Source organism: Electrophorus electricus, chromosome 21 (assembly GCF_013358815.1).
Source record: "Electrophorus electricus isolate fEleEle1 chromosome 21, fEleEle1.pri, whole genome shotgun sequence".
NCBI lineage: Eukaryota > Metazoa > Chordata > Actinopteri > Gymnotiformes > Gymnotidae > Electrophorus > Electrophorus electricus.
The window spans coordinates 1,209,372-1,225,976 of record NC_049555.1 but is presented as its reverse complement, the minus strand read 5'-3'; the positions used below and the strand labels follow the sequence as shown (position 1 = coordinate 1,225,976).

General features: G+C 39.1%; 1 protein-coding gene across 1 annotated transcript; it reads left to right on the top strand.

The window, feature by feature from the left end:
• Positions 1-2,682: 2,682 nt before the first annotated feature.
• Positions 2,683-16,219, top strand: LOC118240473 (TOG array regulator of axonemal microtubules protein 1-like). The gene is made up of 17 exons (XM_035521137.1): positions 2,683-4,081; positions 5,604-5,667; positions 7,026-7,157; positions 7,408-7,665; positions 8,233-8,417; positions 8,996-9,228; positions 9,754-9,839; positions 9,970-10,179; positions 11,026-11,241; positions 11,337-11,549; positions 13,008-13,125; positions 13,344-13,449; positions 13,751-13,986; positions 14,369-14,527; positions 14,854-14,980; positions 15,451-15,521; positions 15,759-16,219. The coding sequence occupies exons 1-17, from the start codon at positions 3,047-3,049 to the stop codon at positions 15,904-15,906; spliced, it is 3,597 nt and encodes a 1,198-aa protein (XP_035377030.1). The 5' UTR covers positions 2,683-3,046; the 3' UTR covers positions 15,907-16,219.
• The last annotated feature ends 386 nt before the right edge of the window (positions 16,220-16,605 follow it).

The following is a 16,605-nucleotide window of genomic DNA, read 5'->3' as shown; positions in this document are numbered from 1 at the left end:
TTTTCTTTATGTAGCTGTGAATCTTATTTATTTGTGTTAGGCTACAAGTTGTTTTCTATTCCATATTCCAATTTCCATCAATATATTGTAGTATTTGTGTGAAACCACCAAATTGATAAATCTTGGAATAGCCTACTGTCTTCTCCCATAGCTGTATTGGAAGGATTTAAAAATGAAAGAACCTGAAATACTAAATTGCAGTTGAATAAAATAACCTAACCTAAACTTTGTATTCTTTTAGACAGGATTAATGTACTGTCAGGTGTTTTATCTTCAAACTCAAGTCTTCACCATATCCAGATTCCCCCCTGATTTAACAGACTGGTCAGAGAGTAGGACCTAACAAATAGAAAGGATTCACTAGAGAGGGTCGGTTGTCAGAGAAAAGAGAGACAGTGTGCTGTTCTGGTTACAACCTCCCACGAAGCAGAAAGGGACCAGTGGGTTAAAAGGGTATGACATATCTTGTTCACCTGAAAGTAATTCATGACATGTGCTGACCCCAAAACTCTTTGGTAAACTGCACAACATGGGGCATTATAGTAGATATAACAGGGAAGATAAAAACACTTTCAAAATCGCAGACACAGATGTAATCAAACGCCTAATGTTCCAAGCATTAGTGCAAGATGTTTAAAATATATTTTACATACAGCTGAATTGGTAAAGCTAGGTATCTATCTGTATCTATATCTAGCATATTTACATAACTGTTCTGTTAACTGAGTGGTACAATTTTTATCCTATACTGATCGCACATCAGACTGGAGCATATTTATGCTAGATTCCAGTTTGGCATGGCATGAATGAGAAAGCATGATTAGTCTATCCAACATGCTGTTTCATAAATTGTAGTGTGACGAAATGTGTGCATTTGTTAGTGAGGGCAGAAGTTAAACACACAGCCATGTTGCATGAGTTACACGTCATTGTCACTAATTACTTGGGAATGGGCCACCAAAAAATCCAGCTAGAAGCAGCCCTGTTATCAAAAGCGTATTGATGAAAGACTAGAAAATAGCTAACCCAAATACAACATGCACACTACAGTATAAATGGCAGTATATACATTTCACTGGGGATAAATATCAAGATGTAGACGTATACAATATGTAGAAGTAAATGAAACATTTTACAGTATACAATTCTATTTGCAAAATGAATTAAAATTTGTGACATGTAAGGTACAGTTTTGTAAACATGACAGTTCACTAGGCTGTGTGAATTGCTTCAGCAGTAATTACATTTCTAAGTTTTTCCTAATTCCTAATCACTATTTGCTCCTAAATGACTCCTTTCTTACTGATATTTTGATCTCATTGCTTATTTTGTTGTTGTGCTGTCTGGTGTTGACCATTTAAGGACAGATACCTCCTTCAAGTCTTGATTCCTCTTGAGGATTCTTTGTTACACCCATAGTTTTACCTTGCCAATGTCACCTTTGGCTTGCTCAGTGGGGGGTCCAGACTCTGACATCAGTAAAGCTGTTTTGTTACAATGAATGTAGTAAAAGGTGCTACAGAAATAAATTTGAATTCAATTGAACTGGTTTTCATCAGGACTGCAGAGGATTGTGGTTCAGCAAAGATATGCCATTGGGAAAGAAACAGGTCAGATGCTGGTTAGTATTGGTTTTGAATGCTTTAAAGTGTTTTCCATTGGGGAGTTTCTGAAATAAGTGACATCCAGGTGAAGGGATTTGCAGAACTTTTGGAGTTTCTAGACTGATGAAGCTCAGCAAGGAATGAGAAAGAGAAAAGAGAGAAAGAGAAAGATGACTTTCTGAGCGCACTCAATGATATGCTGCAGCTGGTTTCTGGACTGTGCATTAGTGGAGCCTAAAATGTAATTAAGCTTTTGATTAAGACATACCTGCGCTTCTGTACTTTCTTTGTAATAGTAGAATCCTGCATCTGAAATGAATTTGCAGGATTCCACTGCATTGACCAGTTTCTTAATGACTAATGAGGAGGGTGCAAGAGGATGCTTCCTGAAGTACATTATAATTTCCACATCTTGGTGGTGTTGAGATCCAGGTTGTTTAAGACACAGACACACTAAATTAGGTATATCTGGGAAAGTTCACTATTGGCTCACTCTAGGCTTAATTCTAAAACTAAAATATATATTTCTTTAACTTCACTTGGGATTCTCTGAACCTATGTAGACCCAGAACTAATGTATGCATCTGGTGTCTACAAAAAAGCTACAGTTCAGAATTACAAAATAACTCTATTTAATACCAAACATAGTTTGGAATCTGGAGGGTTCCATACACCCTGGAACATAACATTGTTTTAGTGTGGATGCAAAAGATGCAAAAGATTTGAAATTACCCACAAACCACGGACATACGAGTGAAATTTAGAAAACCTGCTGAGCTTTTTTTTAGAGTACAGACATCCATTGGGATTTTATACCATGTAAATGTCCTTAAACAGAGATATGGACGCAGAATAACGTTATTGTGAACAGCTACACATAAGAAGAGTTGTTGTATCGTTATAGGCCATTTGAATGAACATAATTTATGGTCCAATACGGTCAAGCATATTTGGTCACAATTCCCATATTTTCACGCGCGAGGTCGAATCTTCGCGGTTACGAGAACTCGCGTCACCATGGAAGCAGTTGTTTTTTGACATAGTGTTTTTTTGATTCCAGACGATGAACTGTGATGAACGATGGTCTGAGAAGAAAATTCCGAGCAAGTCTATGTGTTTACATATACCCAACTTTCAAGATCGTACTGGAATTCAAAAGAGGAAAGTGCTTTTTATTCTTGTTGGAGAACACAGTCTTTGTAAATATCCTAATTGTCAACAATACTGGACAGTGTTGCTTGAACTGTAGCGTTACTGCGATTGCGATTGCTAACCTAGGTTAACTAGCTTAGCTAGTTAGCTAACGGATTCTTTCCAAGTTGAGCTCCTGACAAACTGACTTGGTGATATAGCACCTATCCAACACGCTGCTGAAGTGCGCTAGCTAGCCAACTGGCTATATTGCTTTTCCAAATCAGTGATTGGATCAATGAGTCTGATCAATGATGATTTATGCGCTAATATCGCCGGAGTTACACGAACAACTCCTTGATCACGAGAACTACCAGAGCCGAACAAATGGGGTAGAAGAGCTGAAGAACATTATTTCAGAGCTGGACTTGAAAACCGTTTCCTCTGACAGTATTGTGGAATTCATCAATTTTTTACGTAGACTTCTGGATGATACAAACTTCAAAGTCTTGTATGGCACTTTACAGGTTATCAGCCTCCTGGTTCAAAACCTGGACTACGCCGTGGACAGACATTATAAACAGATTGTATGTGTGGCCCTCAAAACTTTGGGGGACGCACGGACTGTTCCCCGGAATGAGTACATGAATATTTTTCGTCACCTCATGAGGATTGTAGGTCCACAGAAAGTTTTGGAACTTGTAATAGGACAGCTAAGGCACAAAAATTCCAGAGTCAGAGAAGATGTCATCAACATCATCACAGCTGCTATGCTCACACACCCCAGAAAAGACTTCAATATCCCTAATCTGTGTTCTGTAGTGGCTCCTTATCTTGCAGACAATAAAAAGAGGGTCCGACATGCTGCTCTGGAGCTCTTTGCTGTTTTTGACTGCTGTCTTGACACAGGAAAAAAACAGCTACTCATGAAGGCCATTGACAGGTTGGACTTCACTGGAGATGTGGAGGGACTTATGGCTGCAGTACAGGCACGAAGAGCCAGACATATTCTCCCCCGATTGTCTGCAGATGGTATGGTGGAATACGCACTGGTCATCCCCAAGCCTGGTCAACGGCGAATACCTCAGTTTGGCTCTGGAGCTGACCTGAACTGGGTTATTAATGGAGGGAAAGTTAACAGTGCACAGAGCCACCACACAGAACCAGATTCGGATCGACTGAGTGGCTACGGCAGCTTTGGTTCTCTTACAGATGGCCTCCAGTCACACAAGAGAGTAGTTAGCGCTAGGAAGGCGAAAAACAAGCTACCCTGGGAGAGGTCTTTCCTCCCATGTTTAGTAAACAAGCAGCCTTGCAGTGCATCAAATGCAAAGTTATCTGATAAGGTGGGTGATTACCTCATGAAGTTAATTTTACATGCACACACAGAATTACAAAAAAGGAAAAATAAGGTTAAAAATGAGAGAATGTACTATTTTGAATGCAGCTCCAAACTCAACAAGCTACTTTACCTTTTTTTTCCTTTATGTAGCTGTGAATCTTATTTATTTGTGTTAGGCTACAAGTTGTTTTCTATTCCATATTCCAATTTCCATCAACATACCAAATTGATAAATCTTGGAATAGCCTACTGTCTTCTCTCATAGCTGTATTGGAAGGATTTAAAAATGAAAAACCTGAAATACTAAATTGCAGTTGAATAAAATAACCTAACCTAAACTTTGTATTCTTTTAGACAGGATTAATGTACTGTCAGGTGTTTTATCTTCAAACTCAAGTCTTCACCATATCCAGATTCCCCCCTGATTTAACAGACTGGTCAGAGAGTAGGACCTAACAAATAGAAATAGAAAGGATTCACTAGAGAGGGTCGGTTATCAGAGAAAAGAGAGACAGTGTGCTGTTCTGGTTACAACCTCCCACGAAGCAGAAAGGGACCAGTGGGTTAAAAGGGTATGACATATCTTGTTCACCTGAAAGTAATTCATGACATGTGCTGACCCCAAAACTCTTTGGTAAACTGCACAACATGGGGCATTATAGTAGATATAACAGGGAAGATAAAAACACTTAAAATCGCAGACACAGATGTAATCAAACGCCTCATGTCTCCCAGCATTAGTGCAAGATGTCTTAAAATATATTGTTAGCATACAGCTGAATTGGTAAAGCTAGGTATCTATCTTAGATTAATTTTCTTGCATGGTGTAGCTAACATTATAACATTGACTCACACTAAAATGATCTTTAAAATATCTACAAAGTGTTTGTAACACTACATGTTTCTTGGCAACATATCTACAACATTTAGTTTCCATTGTTAGAAAGGTTGTCTGTTGTTTGGCGTTAAGAGATAATTTATCATATTCCCAAAGCAGATATTGTGATAAAGGTCTCACTGTTCCCTGTGCCTGCATGTGAAGTTTGTCTTAATTAAGCTGTTGAAACCTTAGGGAACTGTTTCTTCCTTGCCACTGAAAATCACCTTGCGTGTTTACTTCAAGCTCAGCGAGGCAATGGCATCCTGTTGACTTATTTCTCCTTTGTAAGCACGCAAACAGTAAAAAGGTGGGGTTTTGTGCAAAACATATGTAACTGTTTTTACTTCTTACATTACTGCCCTTCTGCAGACCTGAACTGTTTTGCCTAATGTGTAAGTTTTGAGTCACTTCATTTTTATAACATGACCCCCATTATTTTTCATGTTGAACTGTTTCAGTACTATTTTCATTGTAATTTAGTTGCATAAAATTGCACAATGTCCTGTACATTTTTGTTAAGAAAGCATTGTGTACTGAGCTACAACAGAACAGATGTCTATTTAAAAAAAGGAATATCATGGTTTGCTACATGCTTACTTATAAATGTTCAATAATAAGGGACTGTTTTTTGTTGTTGCTGCTTTAGTTTAGTGTGGAAGATCTCACTACCTCCTTGAGGCTGAATCAGAAAAACTGTGGCACAAACTCTGGTAAGTAAATGTCTCTTTGTTTTCTCTTTGTGTCCTCTATTTTAGATTTGTCCTATTTTCTTACTAGGTTTTCAACATACAACCTATAAATACATGTTGATTTGTATTCCCATGTCTCTTGTGTCTTTTACTGTTTCTGCCTTTACTCATGCTTTCATTTTCACACCTTAAATTAGCAGCTAATTATCTAGCTAATTAGTGTGTGTGTGTGTGTGTGGTGCGTGCGCGTGCGTGCGTGTGTGTGTGTGTGTTAATTTATCTGGACATTTGTCCTTGAACATGCCACCCAGACTTGTAACATGTAGGTCAAGACATGAAATGAAAATGTTAACTCATTGTTAAGTTTTAAATGTGTATGAGTACATGGAATACATTGAAGTGGGTTTCTATCAGTATTCGGACTGCTGCTATTAATATGGGCGTTCTTCAGTACTTTTCAATATTCCTGTACTTTATGGAAAAAAAATTTGGCATCATGAAAAATATCCTAAAATCCACACCGAAGCATTAACACAATGTAGCAGTGTGTGGATTATGAAACATGGGAGTAGTATTTATTAGAAACACTAGAGGAAGTCTGAATTTGAGTGTATTTCATGCTCCAGTACTAATTTTAGCAGTGATATGTTTGTAGATGACTGAGTAGAGCACACTAGAGTGGGCACCATGACCACCCACATGCAGGGTGGGTTTACGGTGAAACACATTATTTGTTGGGCAGTTTTGTTTAGCCTAGGATGATAATGCTTCCTACCATTGATATAGAAGCTTAGTATAATACTGGCTATACATGTATATTGATTATAGTTGTCACTTTGTCATTATTTTAACCCGCCCCAACAAACAAACAAAACATTGTCATGTTGCTTTGCTGGCTTCTGATACCACATCTAGATGGCTGCAAACGCAATCATCTATATAACATGGCTTCTTTAATATGCTGGGTGAAACAAGGCCAGTGTTGAGCTCTGGTGTGCTGCAGCGGTCTGTGTGATGTAAGGAATTTGTGATTTTTACCAAGTCCTATTTTAGTTGGCATTGACATTATAAGACTGCAGGCAAGACTAGACTTGAATCTTTTATTGCAGTCTGTTGATAAAAGATCCCACCTGCACTGTTCAAATCCAAGAAGAGCCTACAGAGGTCTCCTGTAAACAATGTAACCATATGATTAAGTTTTCTTAAAATTATGTTAAAGTCTTTAGTTATAAAATCTAAATTGCTATTGCTCACTTTTTGTTTACCGCTTAGTTGTTTTTTGGTATGCATTTGTAGTCTGATGTGTGCCTATTAGTTACATATGCTGAGCTGATGCTTCAAATTGTCCTCAAGTTTCCTGTTTCTGTTTCATTCTCCAGATTCAGTAGAGCCTTTCCAGCCCGATGCTCCAGGATGGAAAAGAGAGACAGTGGGTAGACTTTGTCGAAGCGGTAGCCTTGGTGCGGACCCAGATATTTTAAAAGCAGCTAATCTCAGTGATTCTGACAGAGGTGACTTGTTGATGTTGATTTTACTTTATTTATATATACAAAATGTAGAAAATAGCACATTTGCATAATTTTTGCAATAGATTTGTTTTGTTGTAAAATATTGCTAAATAGAATAATTGGAATCAAGGCATCACTTGACCATAAACTTCACTCACTGAGTGTCAAATGAAAGGAGCTACTGAACATTATTTGCTGCCAAATGAATAGTCATGGAAGATTCTCTTGAGAATAGATGCTCTTTTCCATACAGGTTTGCCCAAAGCCAACCGCTTGCTGTCTGGTAACCCCAGTGTAGAGCGCACCTTTTCAGTTCCTTCCAATCCACCCCCCCCCGGGTCTTTTCTGCTGCCCTCCTACCCTCTGGCCACTCTTCCGGGAGTGCAGCTGACTCCCACCCTGCCTCGTAGATGCCATGCAAACTCCTCACTGTCCATGTCCAATACATGGCCCAACAAGCGAGATACGATCCCTCGTCACAGGGACCCCAGCTCATGGGGGGATAAAACAGGTGAGGGCATAGCTACATTGCTTAGAAAATGTGTCTTTGTTCAGTGGGAAACTGCCAAAGCATTTTTGGCTCTTCAGTATTTAGCAGTGTCAGAATTAAAAATGAATCATACTGAAATATCAAATTGTATTGAAATGTAAGATTTCAGGATTCAATTAAAAAAAAAAAAGAAACTGAATCATTGTTGGGTCACACATTTACATGAGCTCTACTTAATCTGGAATGGATGTCTTGCTTTCAGTTATTCTTTGTTATAATACTTTATTGCATTGCCATTAATTAAGCTTTGGCAAGATACATATGAGATGATGTCCCTTTTTGGTCTAGTTTGAATCATGTTTCAGTGGCACTTTCAGGGCTTTATCTCTTTTCTAGATAGAAAAACATCAGCAGTGTACTTTGTGCTGAGGCAATGAAATGTTATAGTAACTTTTCTGCTAATGATTTCTGATGGGTTGCCTTATTTTACAGGCTTAGATGGCACTGTTAAATTTACATACTTGATGGCTTTGTATTCGGTTACCCTGTATATTGAAGTGAATACATTGCCCATCACACTCCCTGCAGGTGAAGTTGGATCCAACAGGTGTTCCCCACTGCCTGCGCGTACTTTGTGGGCGAGCACCATCTCATCACCATCTCATCATCCACCCACCTCCCCAGTCATACGGCAATCCGTGCAGGATACCTTGCAGCAAGAGCTGCCTGGTAGGAATTCCCACCAAGATGAGGAGCCAGTGGACAGGGAGGAGGTCAGTAGTGAAATGTGTTGCGTATACATAGGTGGAGTTCCCCAGTTTCTTGTTTCAGATGCAGTAACTTAACTGATACTGCAGCACTTTTTTTTTGTTGCTGCCTGCAAATGTTTTACTTTGGAACCATTAAATACTTGGTGACCAGAAAAATAGAAAAGCCTGGATTTTAGTGCATTAACTCATGTTTGGTTCTAATAAAAGCTGGCAAACATTATGGCAGTCACATAATAATGCTGCTTTAGCATCCCTGTGTTAAAGCTGAACATGAAGGCATCATGTTTTACTTAGCTGCCCTTCAGCAGTGATTTCTGTGATGATTCCTTCTGATAGGTCATTTGAGTTTATCTCAGTTGTTCAGTGAGGATGATATCAGGAAGTGGTGGTGGTGGTGGTGGCGGCCAGGTCATTAATAATGTTTCACCTGAATGTTCTTCCAAACACATCTGGATGATTCTCACACTATATGCATACAGTAGTATTGCTTTATGTACTTGAACTTGACCGATAAACCAAACAGTTTGCATTTGCATTTCTGTCAAATGCATTTGGGTTAATAGACTCTGGTTATGTTGCAGATGATGAACTCCCTTCGCTGCTTGCGTAATCATGCGGCAAAGAAGCGAGCCAAGGTAAGCGCGAGTGGCTCTGACCCAGAACCCGACAGCCCGGACTCTGCTGTGAAGCTGGAGCCGAGTACAGACTCCCCCTCTCACACCTCACCATCTTTGACCAGCCCTCTGAGCGAGAGCAGCCTGTCCAGCCTCTATTCACCCCCAACTTCCACCATCACCAATGGCACCAAGATCAGGTAGATGACTGGTCTTGCTCTTACATACATATATGAATGAATCTATGATAATGGTTCAGCATTGAGTTAATCAGCCATTCACTTAGAATTGGAAGTCTGTCTGAAATGTGGTCATTAAAAATAAATATATATATGTGTGTGTGTGTGTGTGTGTGTGTGTGTGTGTGTGTGTGTGTGTGTGTGTGTATATATATATATATATGAGAGAGAGAGAGAGAGAGAGAGAGATGTCAGGCCCCAAAAATGTGTTTCGGAAATAAAAGAAGACAGACACAAGCTCTATGCTTACTGTACCTTCCTGCTTTAAGGAGTATTTTTGTTCTCCATTACTGGATTCATTTTATTTCCTTTATGAGGGAAGCAGGCCAACAAGCTGATTGTTTGGTAGCAAAGTCAAGCAATGAACAGCAATCACATACAGCAACACCAATTTTGAAAAGTTTGTAAATCCTTTGTTTTATGCTGTGCATTGTGCTGGAATTTATATGCACTCAAATAAATGTCATGTTGCTGAAATCATTGCAGCCCTAGGGACTCAGCAGCAAAAACTATTGCTAGAGTACCATCAGGAAGACAGAAAACTTCTTCCTCCATGGAAGCAGGTGCTCAAGGTGTGTGTACTTTCACTGAGTATTTCTTTTAGCCCAGTGACTACACCCCAAAAAATGGTTTTATACCTCATATATGTGGAGGAGTTAAGTCAGAATGCATTTACAGATTTGAATGTGAATTGCATTGCAGATGTCCAACAGCAAGAAAAGGTTCTTTCTGATTTGAGCGTAAACGTAGTAGGTCAGAGAGTAGCATACTGTAATGGACCAGCAGAGAAAGCAATGTCGCCTCCACAAACCAGGCCTGCTGGTCGAGAGCCTCTCCGTGCCCTCAGGCCTGTCAAAGGTGAGATCACTCTTGCTCTTCTGGAAATGATCTTAGGTCAGATGAAACATTGCTAAAACAACAACAACAACAAAAACCTAACCCCATATTACATGAGTAAAAATTGCTTTGGAAGCTCTGTGCTACAAACAATTAGTCCCCTGCCCATCGCTATGCCTGTACCCACAGACATGTTTTTTTCTGCCTCATAAAGCAACCAGTATAAATTCAGCTGTTGTATTTGTAGTTATTACATTTTTCATGAAGATGTATAGGTCAGCATGTATTGTGTTTTCAGGATCTCAAATGCATAGTCTTTGTGATATCTAATCACATTTTGAGTAAGAACTTGATAGTTGGTAACAAGGATGCCAATTACAGGATGAAAATGTAAACTGTTTACTGTGATTGTAATGCAGCTGCCTTCACTTTTGACTGGTGTGTTTCTCCATATGTGAAGTACACAGAGGTTGATGTGGCTTTGCCTTAAACTGACACTTTTTTACCACCATGACAGGAGTTTTTGGCTTCACTGGTGCTCCCTGCTACCCTGGAGTGACTCTGTCCCCAGAACAGGAGGAGTTGGTAAGAAAACCCCCCAGGGAGCCACTGATTGGGGTGTATGGCCATGCTGTTTCAGCTGGCCATATGGATTCGGAAGAAAGCACTGAGCCAGAAAAAGCAGCGGTGAGACAATGTTTATTTTGTTTTATTGAACAATCTGCTAATATTTATTGATTCCCTTTACTTTAATCTTTCCTAACTTCAGCAGTGGTTTTTGAATGTGCTGTTGATATGGAATGACTTTGTTGCCAGTTTGACAGTAAAATTTTGATAAAATAACGATTTGATAAGATTTTAATGCAAATTGACTCCTACGTTGCATAATTTCAGTCCGGTCCTCCAGGTTCTGATTGACAGTCTTGAATAGAGATGCTATGTGGTTATTCATGTATGTGTATTTGTTGGAGAGGGTAAAGCCGTTTAGGTTTGCAAGGGTTAAGATGCATCAACATCGTCTGGAGCAGCAAGAAGTTCCGCCTATACAGGGGGAGTGGCAGAACATGCAACGATTGAAGCAGAACTTTAGACACATGGCATTTGACGTGGGCTCAGACGACACGGCATCTCTGAAAGGTAACGGTTGACCTCAATGAATGCTCCTCCTCGTGCTTACTGAGACTCATGGAAGCTCTGTAGTCACCATAGCCTGTTAATCTCCTTCCCATCAGATTTGCAGCGCAACGGTAGTGTTCTAGCATCCACGAAGGCTGAACTCCTGGATGATTTGCCCTCGAGCCCCAACAGCACACACGCACCCAGAAGCCTGGTCAAAAGTTTCATTCGTCCCAGCCCTCCCACGGCTCCTTCCAGACGCATGCTGCCACGACGCCAACAAGCCCCCAGTCTGAACAGAGCATGTCCACCCCTTTCAAACTGCTCTGGTGAGTGTCACCTGTTATTCTGCGCTTCATGCATGGTCACTGCTCTTGAGTAAATAGATTTGCTCTAAACGCTGTATCACACAATTGTGTTTTAAAGGCCCTGCACAGTTGTTTGTTTAAAAATGCAAAAAAACAAAAAAAAAACCAACCATATATATTCCAAAGAATGTTAAATATTCCAGTCACCTTCCTACTATCATTTTTTTAAACCATAAAACGACATTAAAAAGAGTGTTGTCCTTTTACCATTCTGCTGTTTGGGCGTGGACCTCAGAGGATTCATTGACAGCCTCTGTGTGAAAAGCTATTAGGGATTTTGGTCAACAGCAGAATCCTTGCTGTGTTTAAATAGACTAATCAATTAGAGGACACCACAGTTCGTATTTTAAGAATACATTTATAGCAATATCATCTGTGCATTTATTACATATTGATCATGTTTACATTAAAGCTATTAAGGAACGTTAGCTAACTAGCGTATATTCGGCTGGTTAATCAGGTCTAGCTAACAGGCTTTGACTACGCACGGAGAGAGCTAAACATGGGACAGGCAGAGACTGGTGGCAATTTCAAATAGTGTTGGTGTATCATAACGTTATAAAAAATACATTTGTTGACCCAAATTGCACAAAATTAGCAAACGTTTGCATGTACTAACGTTTTGTTATATTTTCCATTACTTGCTACGGTATTGAATAAAGTGTCGAATGAAAACAATGGCTGTTAATTAATATCAAAGACTTACTAACTTATCAATATTACCTCCAGTAAGTGTGGGGAAAGGTGTTGTGTTTCAGTTATAGTCGGCAGGCAAATCTAGAGCTGTATTGAGCTCAGTTTGCAAATTATTTCACAGTAAAATGCTTGCTACAAACTCTTGTATTGGGTGTCACTTAGACCCCAGAAAGAAATTTGAGCAACCTTGATTTGGTCTTGTTTTCTGGAATAAAATGTAGAGTAACCCTTTTCCCGTTTGTATACAAAAACTGAGCATTTGTATGTACATGTCATCTCTGTTCCTTGAAAAGAGCTATGTGCAGTGATTGAAGTGTAGTAGGGTCAGTTGATTTCACAGTTCATGTATATGCAATATTACATAGCTTATGATTCCCTATAGTCAATTAGTGTTATCTGTGACATCAAAGATAACACCACATAAAGTGTAAGTCCTAAATAGAAGTTAGGCGGTATAGAAAAAATAAAACAATTAGAGGTTGTTTTATGCACTCTACAATGCCCAATAACTACTGAACTGAAGCAGAAGTATGAAGATAATCACATACTTCCAGCTAATACAACATTTTGAGTAAGGAGAAAAAATACTGTGCAAGGCCATTAAATGTAGTTGGCCATCTTGAATAATGTTATGTTTTGCAGTCAAGTTGATTTGAAACAAAGTTGAACTGGTAGCCCTAAAATAAGTAGTCAGTTTGTTTGTGGTGCGGTATTCCTCTTTAGATGAACTCACACCAGGAACCCCCAGGAAGAATCCCCATGAGCAGCTGGCTTTGCGGCCGTTCTCTAAACCGGACCTTGCTGTCACTCAGAGCTTCAGACTGCTTAGCTCTGATGACTGGTAAATCTCATACCTGTAAAATTATGACGCATTTGGCTAGGGTCAAGTAAAACAGTTTAGTAATTTATGATTTTCTGCATATATGATACATATGCTTAGAAATTAGTAAAGTGATTTTATCACTATCACTTTTTTCCTTTTGTCCCCTCTTTCATAATCTTTTTTCAGTTATGATAACCTACTTTTACAGTTTGTGTTTGTCCAATATTTTCATACAGGGAGAAGAAGATTGATGGCCTGATACTCATGCGTAGTTTAGCACGGTATCACTCTGATGTGCTTAGTAGTAGGCTTCATGATGTCTGCCTTGTTCTTAATCAAGAGGTAAGTGACTATATCTGCTCACTATTGCGTCTGACTCCTTGTAACTTCCTGTGAATCTGTCTGATTCCTAAAATTAACCTATAATACCATTAAATTTTTTGTCATACACCATCAGCCTATGTTATTGAGACATTGCTGCCAAAAACTACACAGATCTTTCAGTAAAGTTAGTATAATGCTTGAAATTATTATAAAAATAATTTTCATCTAAGGGCATTTTAGATGCCATATTTAACTGTAATAATGAGTGATGAAGCCATTTCTTGGCATAACACAAGCTGGAATGTCTTCCTTCCCCCAGGTTCAGAACCTACGCTCTGGAGTGTCACGCGTGGCGGTGGTGACCTTGGGAGAGTTGTACTCTGGCCTGCAGAAAAGTATGGACCAGGAGGTGGAAGCTACAGCCAAGGTCCTCCTCCACAAAGCAGGAGAGTCCAATGCTTTTATTAGGCAGGATGTGGACACAGCCCTGGACTGCATGGTGCAGAACTGCACCCCCACCCGAAGCATGAACGCTCTTCTCGCTGGAGGACTCGGGTCAGTTAACTTGCAGTTAGCTTTCAGCTATAGCTTTCATCTAGCTGCAGCAGTCAAGAGGCCAACAAATGAGAGCGCTTTGGCTGCTGTTTGCTATTATTTTCACTTATCCTTTGGTGTTTCGAAATGTTTTTTGGCATTGGACAGTATTTTTGTTGATTTATCCTCTTAAAGATTTTTTTTAAAGCCATCAAATAGAATAGGATAATTTGATTATGCCTTTAGTTCATAGATAAGTGTATTAAGTTACTTTAAAGATGAAAGAGTTAAACATTGCACTGTATACATTGACTAGATTACTACATATTTGTTATTATGTCATACTTTTTTGAGTGCCTTTAAATATTTCCTTCTCTTTTCTCGTTTGTGTTCTCCTCAAAAGTCATTTGAATGCTGCAGTAAGAAAGTGCACTTCTCAGCATTTGGCTACTTTGATAGAAAAGATTGGCGCTGACCGCTTATTGTCTGGGACAAAAGGTGTGACTAATCGAATTCTACCTGCAGTCTCCAAATTGGCGCAAGACTCTTCCCAAGAAACCAGGTTGGTACCAGGATCAGATGGAAAACTATCAAAGCTTTTCACATGCCCAGATAGTAATCTTTTGGTTTATTCTTTTAGTCTCCCAACTATGACACTCTGAAGTCAGCAAATGCAGCTAAATTGTAGAGTAATAGAAGTTTTTTAGACACAGAGTGTCTTGGCAACTGGAATTGTGTCCTGGTAAAATAAATATACTAATAAATATTGGACTCTGCTTAATTGTAGTAAATGTAGTAGACTGGTACAATTTGTTGGTGTGCTGTGAGTCACCCTTAAGTTCCTCCCTCATGGTTCTCTCATGGGAACGGGGCTGTTATTTGTCTCAGGTACTTTGGTCGCCGCATGCTACTGTTCCTTTCGTCTCATCACGACTTTGATAAGATGGTGGAAAAGTACATCCCTACCAAAGACCTGCCCACCATCAGGGCCACTGTCCTCACTCTGAAATCCAAGGTGACAATTCAGCACATATATTTGTATATATGATTAGGATTTTTAATTCCATTCAGCCACTATGCTGTAAGCTTACTGACTAAACAAAGCTTATTCACTAAACTTATTCACAGTATTAGTGAAACCCACCTCAGAGCTGACAAGGTAGACAAATGTTTTAAACAAATACTAAAGTACAGAGCAGTGCAAGGCACCACACATTGTACACAGCAGTATGTATATACAGCAAATATATTAAGCCAAAATCATATATTAAAGATGTCAGTGTACAAAAAGATGAGGCAATACAGTTGTCTCCTAGTAAATAGTTTGTGATCTCCCATTATAATAGTTCAAATATTGTATTTACAGTAAGGTATAGATATTGCACAGTGCAGTCCCAGACCCAGTAGTTAGAAACAAAGTATGAAAGAACATTTGGTCTTCATTATCTGGAGAGTCATCACCCAGTGATGCTGATGTGGATTTAGGTCCCGGGTGAGAAGCCTCAGGATACCCCTTCAGCTCGAGGCAGGCGCTATATCCCTTGCGGTGGAATGAGGTATGCCTCCTCTATAAACCGTCAACCTCAGATTGTCAGCAGGTGAATTTTTAAACAATCAAAGCAAAAAACATGAGTTCCTATTGAAACTGCTTTAATCTTTCTACTTTTTGATGGTGATTATGTTGTTGTTATTGTTGTTGTTGTTGTTGTTTTAAATTTATTGTAACCACATTAAATTTCTTTTTATTACAATAAACCAATCCTTACATTTTCTCTCTTGTTGTGTGTGTTCAGCAAAGATGCCAGCAAAGCACAGGTCCACAGCATTGCAGACAAGACCAAGTACATCAAACAGCTTAAATACACAGACAGGACAAGGTCCAGGTGTGGGATCCTCCCAACTGTACGTGGCGGGCCAAACCACATGACTCGCGGGAGATGAGCGTTCTGTGACACTTATTGCCAAGGTGCTATTTAAACAGACTGTGAGCACACAAGGGGTCACTGACTTATGGCATGAAGCTGAACTCAGAATCAGAACAGAATGACCTCAGCAGCACTCTAGGAAGCCAATCTGATATATTCAACACTTGCTGTCTGCAGAGATGCTGAGAAGTGCTTTGCCAATTCTGTTTGATGTGTTATGAGTTATGCTTAGAGTTATGATGCCCACAAGCTGCTGTCATTTGAGGTGCATTAGTGCTGGAGGACAGGTGGAGTTTAGCAAGTAAATATGGTTGTAGCCATATTATCAACAAGGATAATGGAGTTGAGCCTGTGCAGACTTTGCTAAGATGTTGTGTATACATTTGGCTGTCAGCTGGGCCATGCACTGAACTGACCAAGTATTTTTTCTTTAACTGGAATAAAAAAATGTAAATGTTTTCAAGAATAACACGCTTCATGTGATGTTTTATGGTTTATTGTTTAAAAAATTAATGATATAGAAGTCTATTTTGGTCATGACATCAGTATGGTAAAAAATTAAATACTGGAATTAATTAAAAAAATTAAATACATGGAACAGGATAATCACAACATGATTATACAACAAATTTAATTTATATATCCAAAATGTATTAATTTTATGAGATACAATCTAGTAGTTCCTTTCTGTGATATGAAAAATATTTTGTAAAAG

Bases quoted from the DNA above. Each gene is read 5' to 3' on its own strand.
- LOC118240473 (XM_035521137.1), top strand. From the start codon at position 3,047: ATGATGATTTATGCGCTAATATCGCCGGAGTTACACGAACAACTCCTT. The intron at 5,668-7,025 runs GTAAGTAAATGT...TTCATTCTCCAG, and splicing joins AAACTGTGGCACAAACTCTG to ATTCAGTAGAGCCTTTCCAG. The intron at 10,180-11,025 runs AAAACAACAACA...TCTGATTGACAG, and splicing joins AGGTCAGATGAAACATTGCT to TCTTGAATAGAGATGCTATG.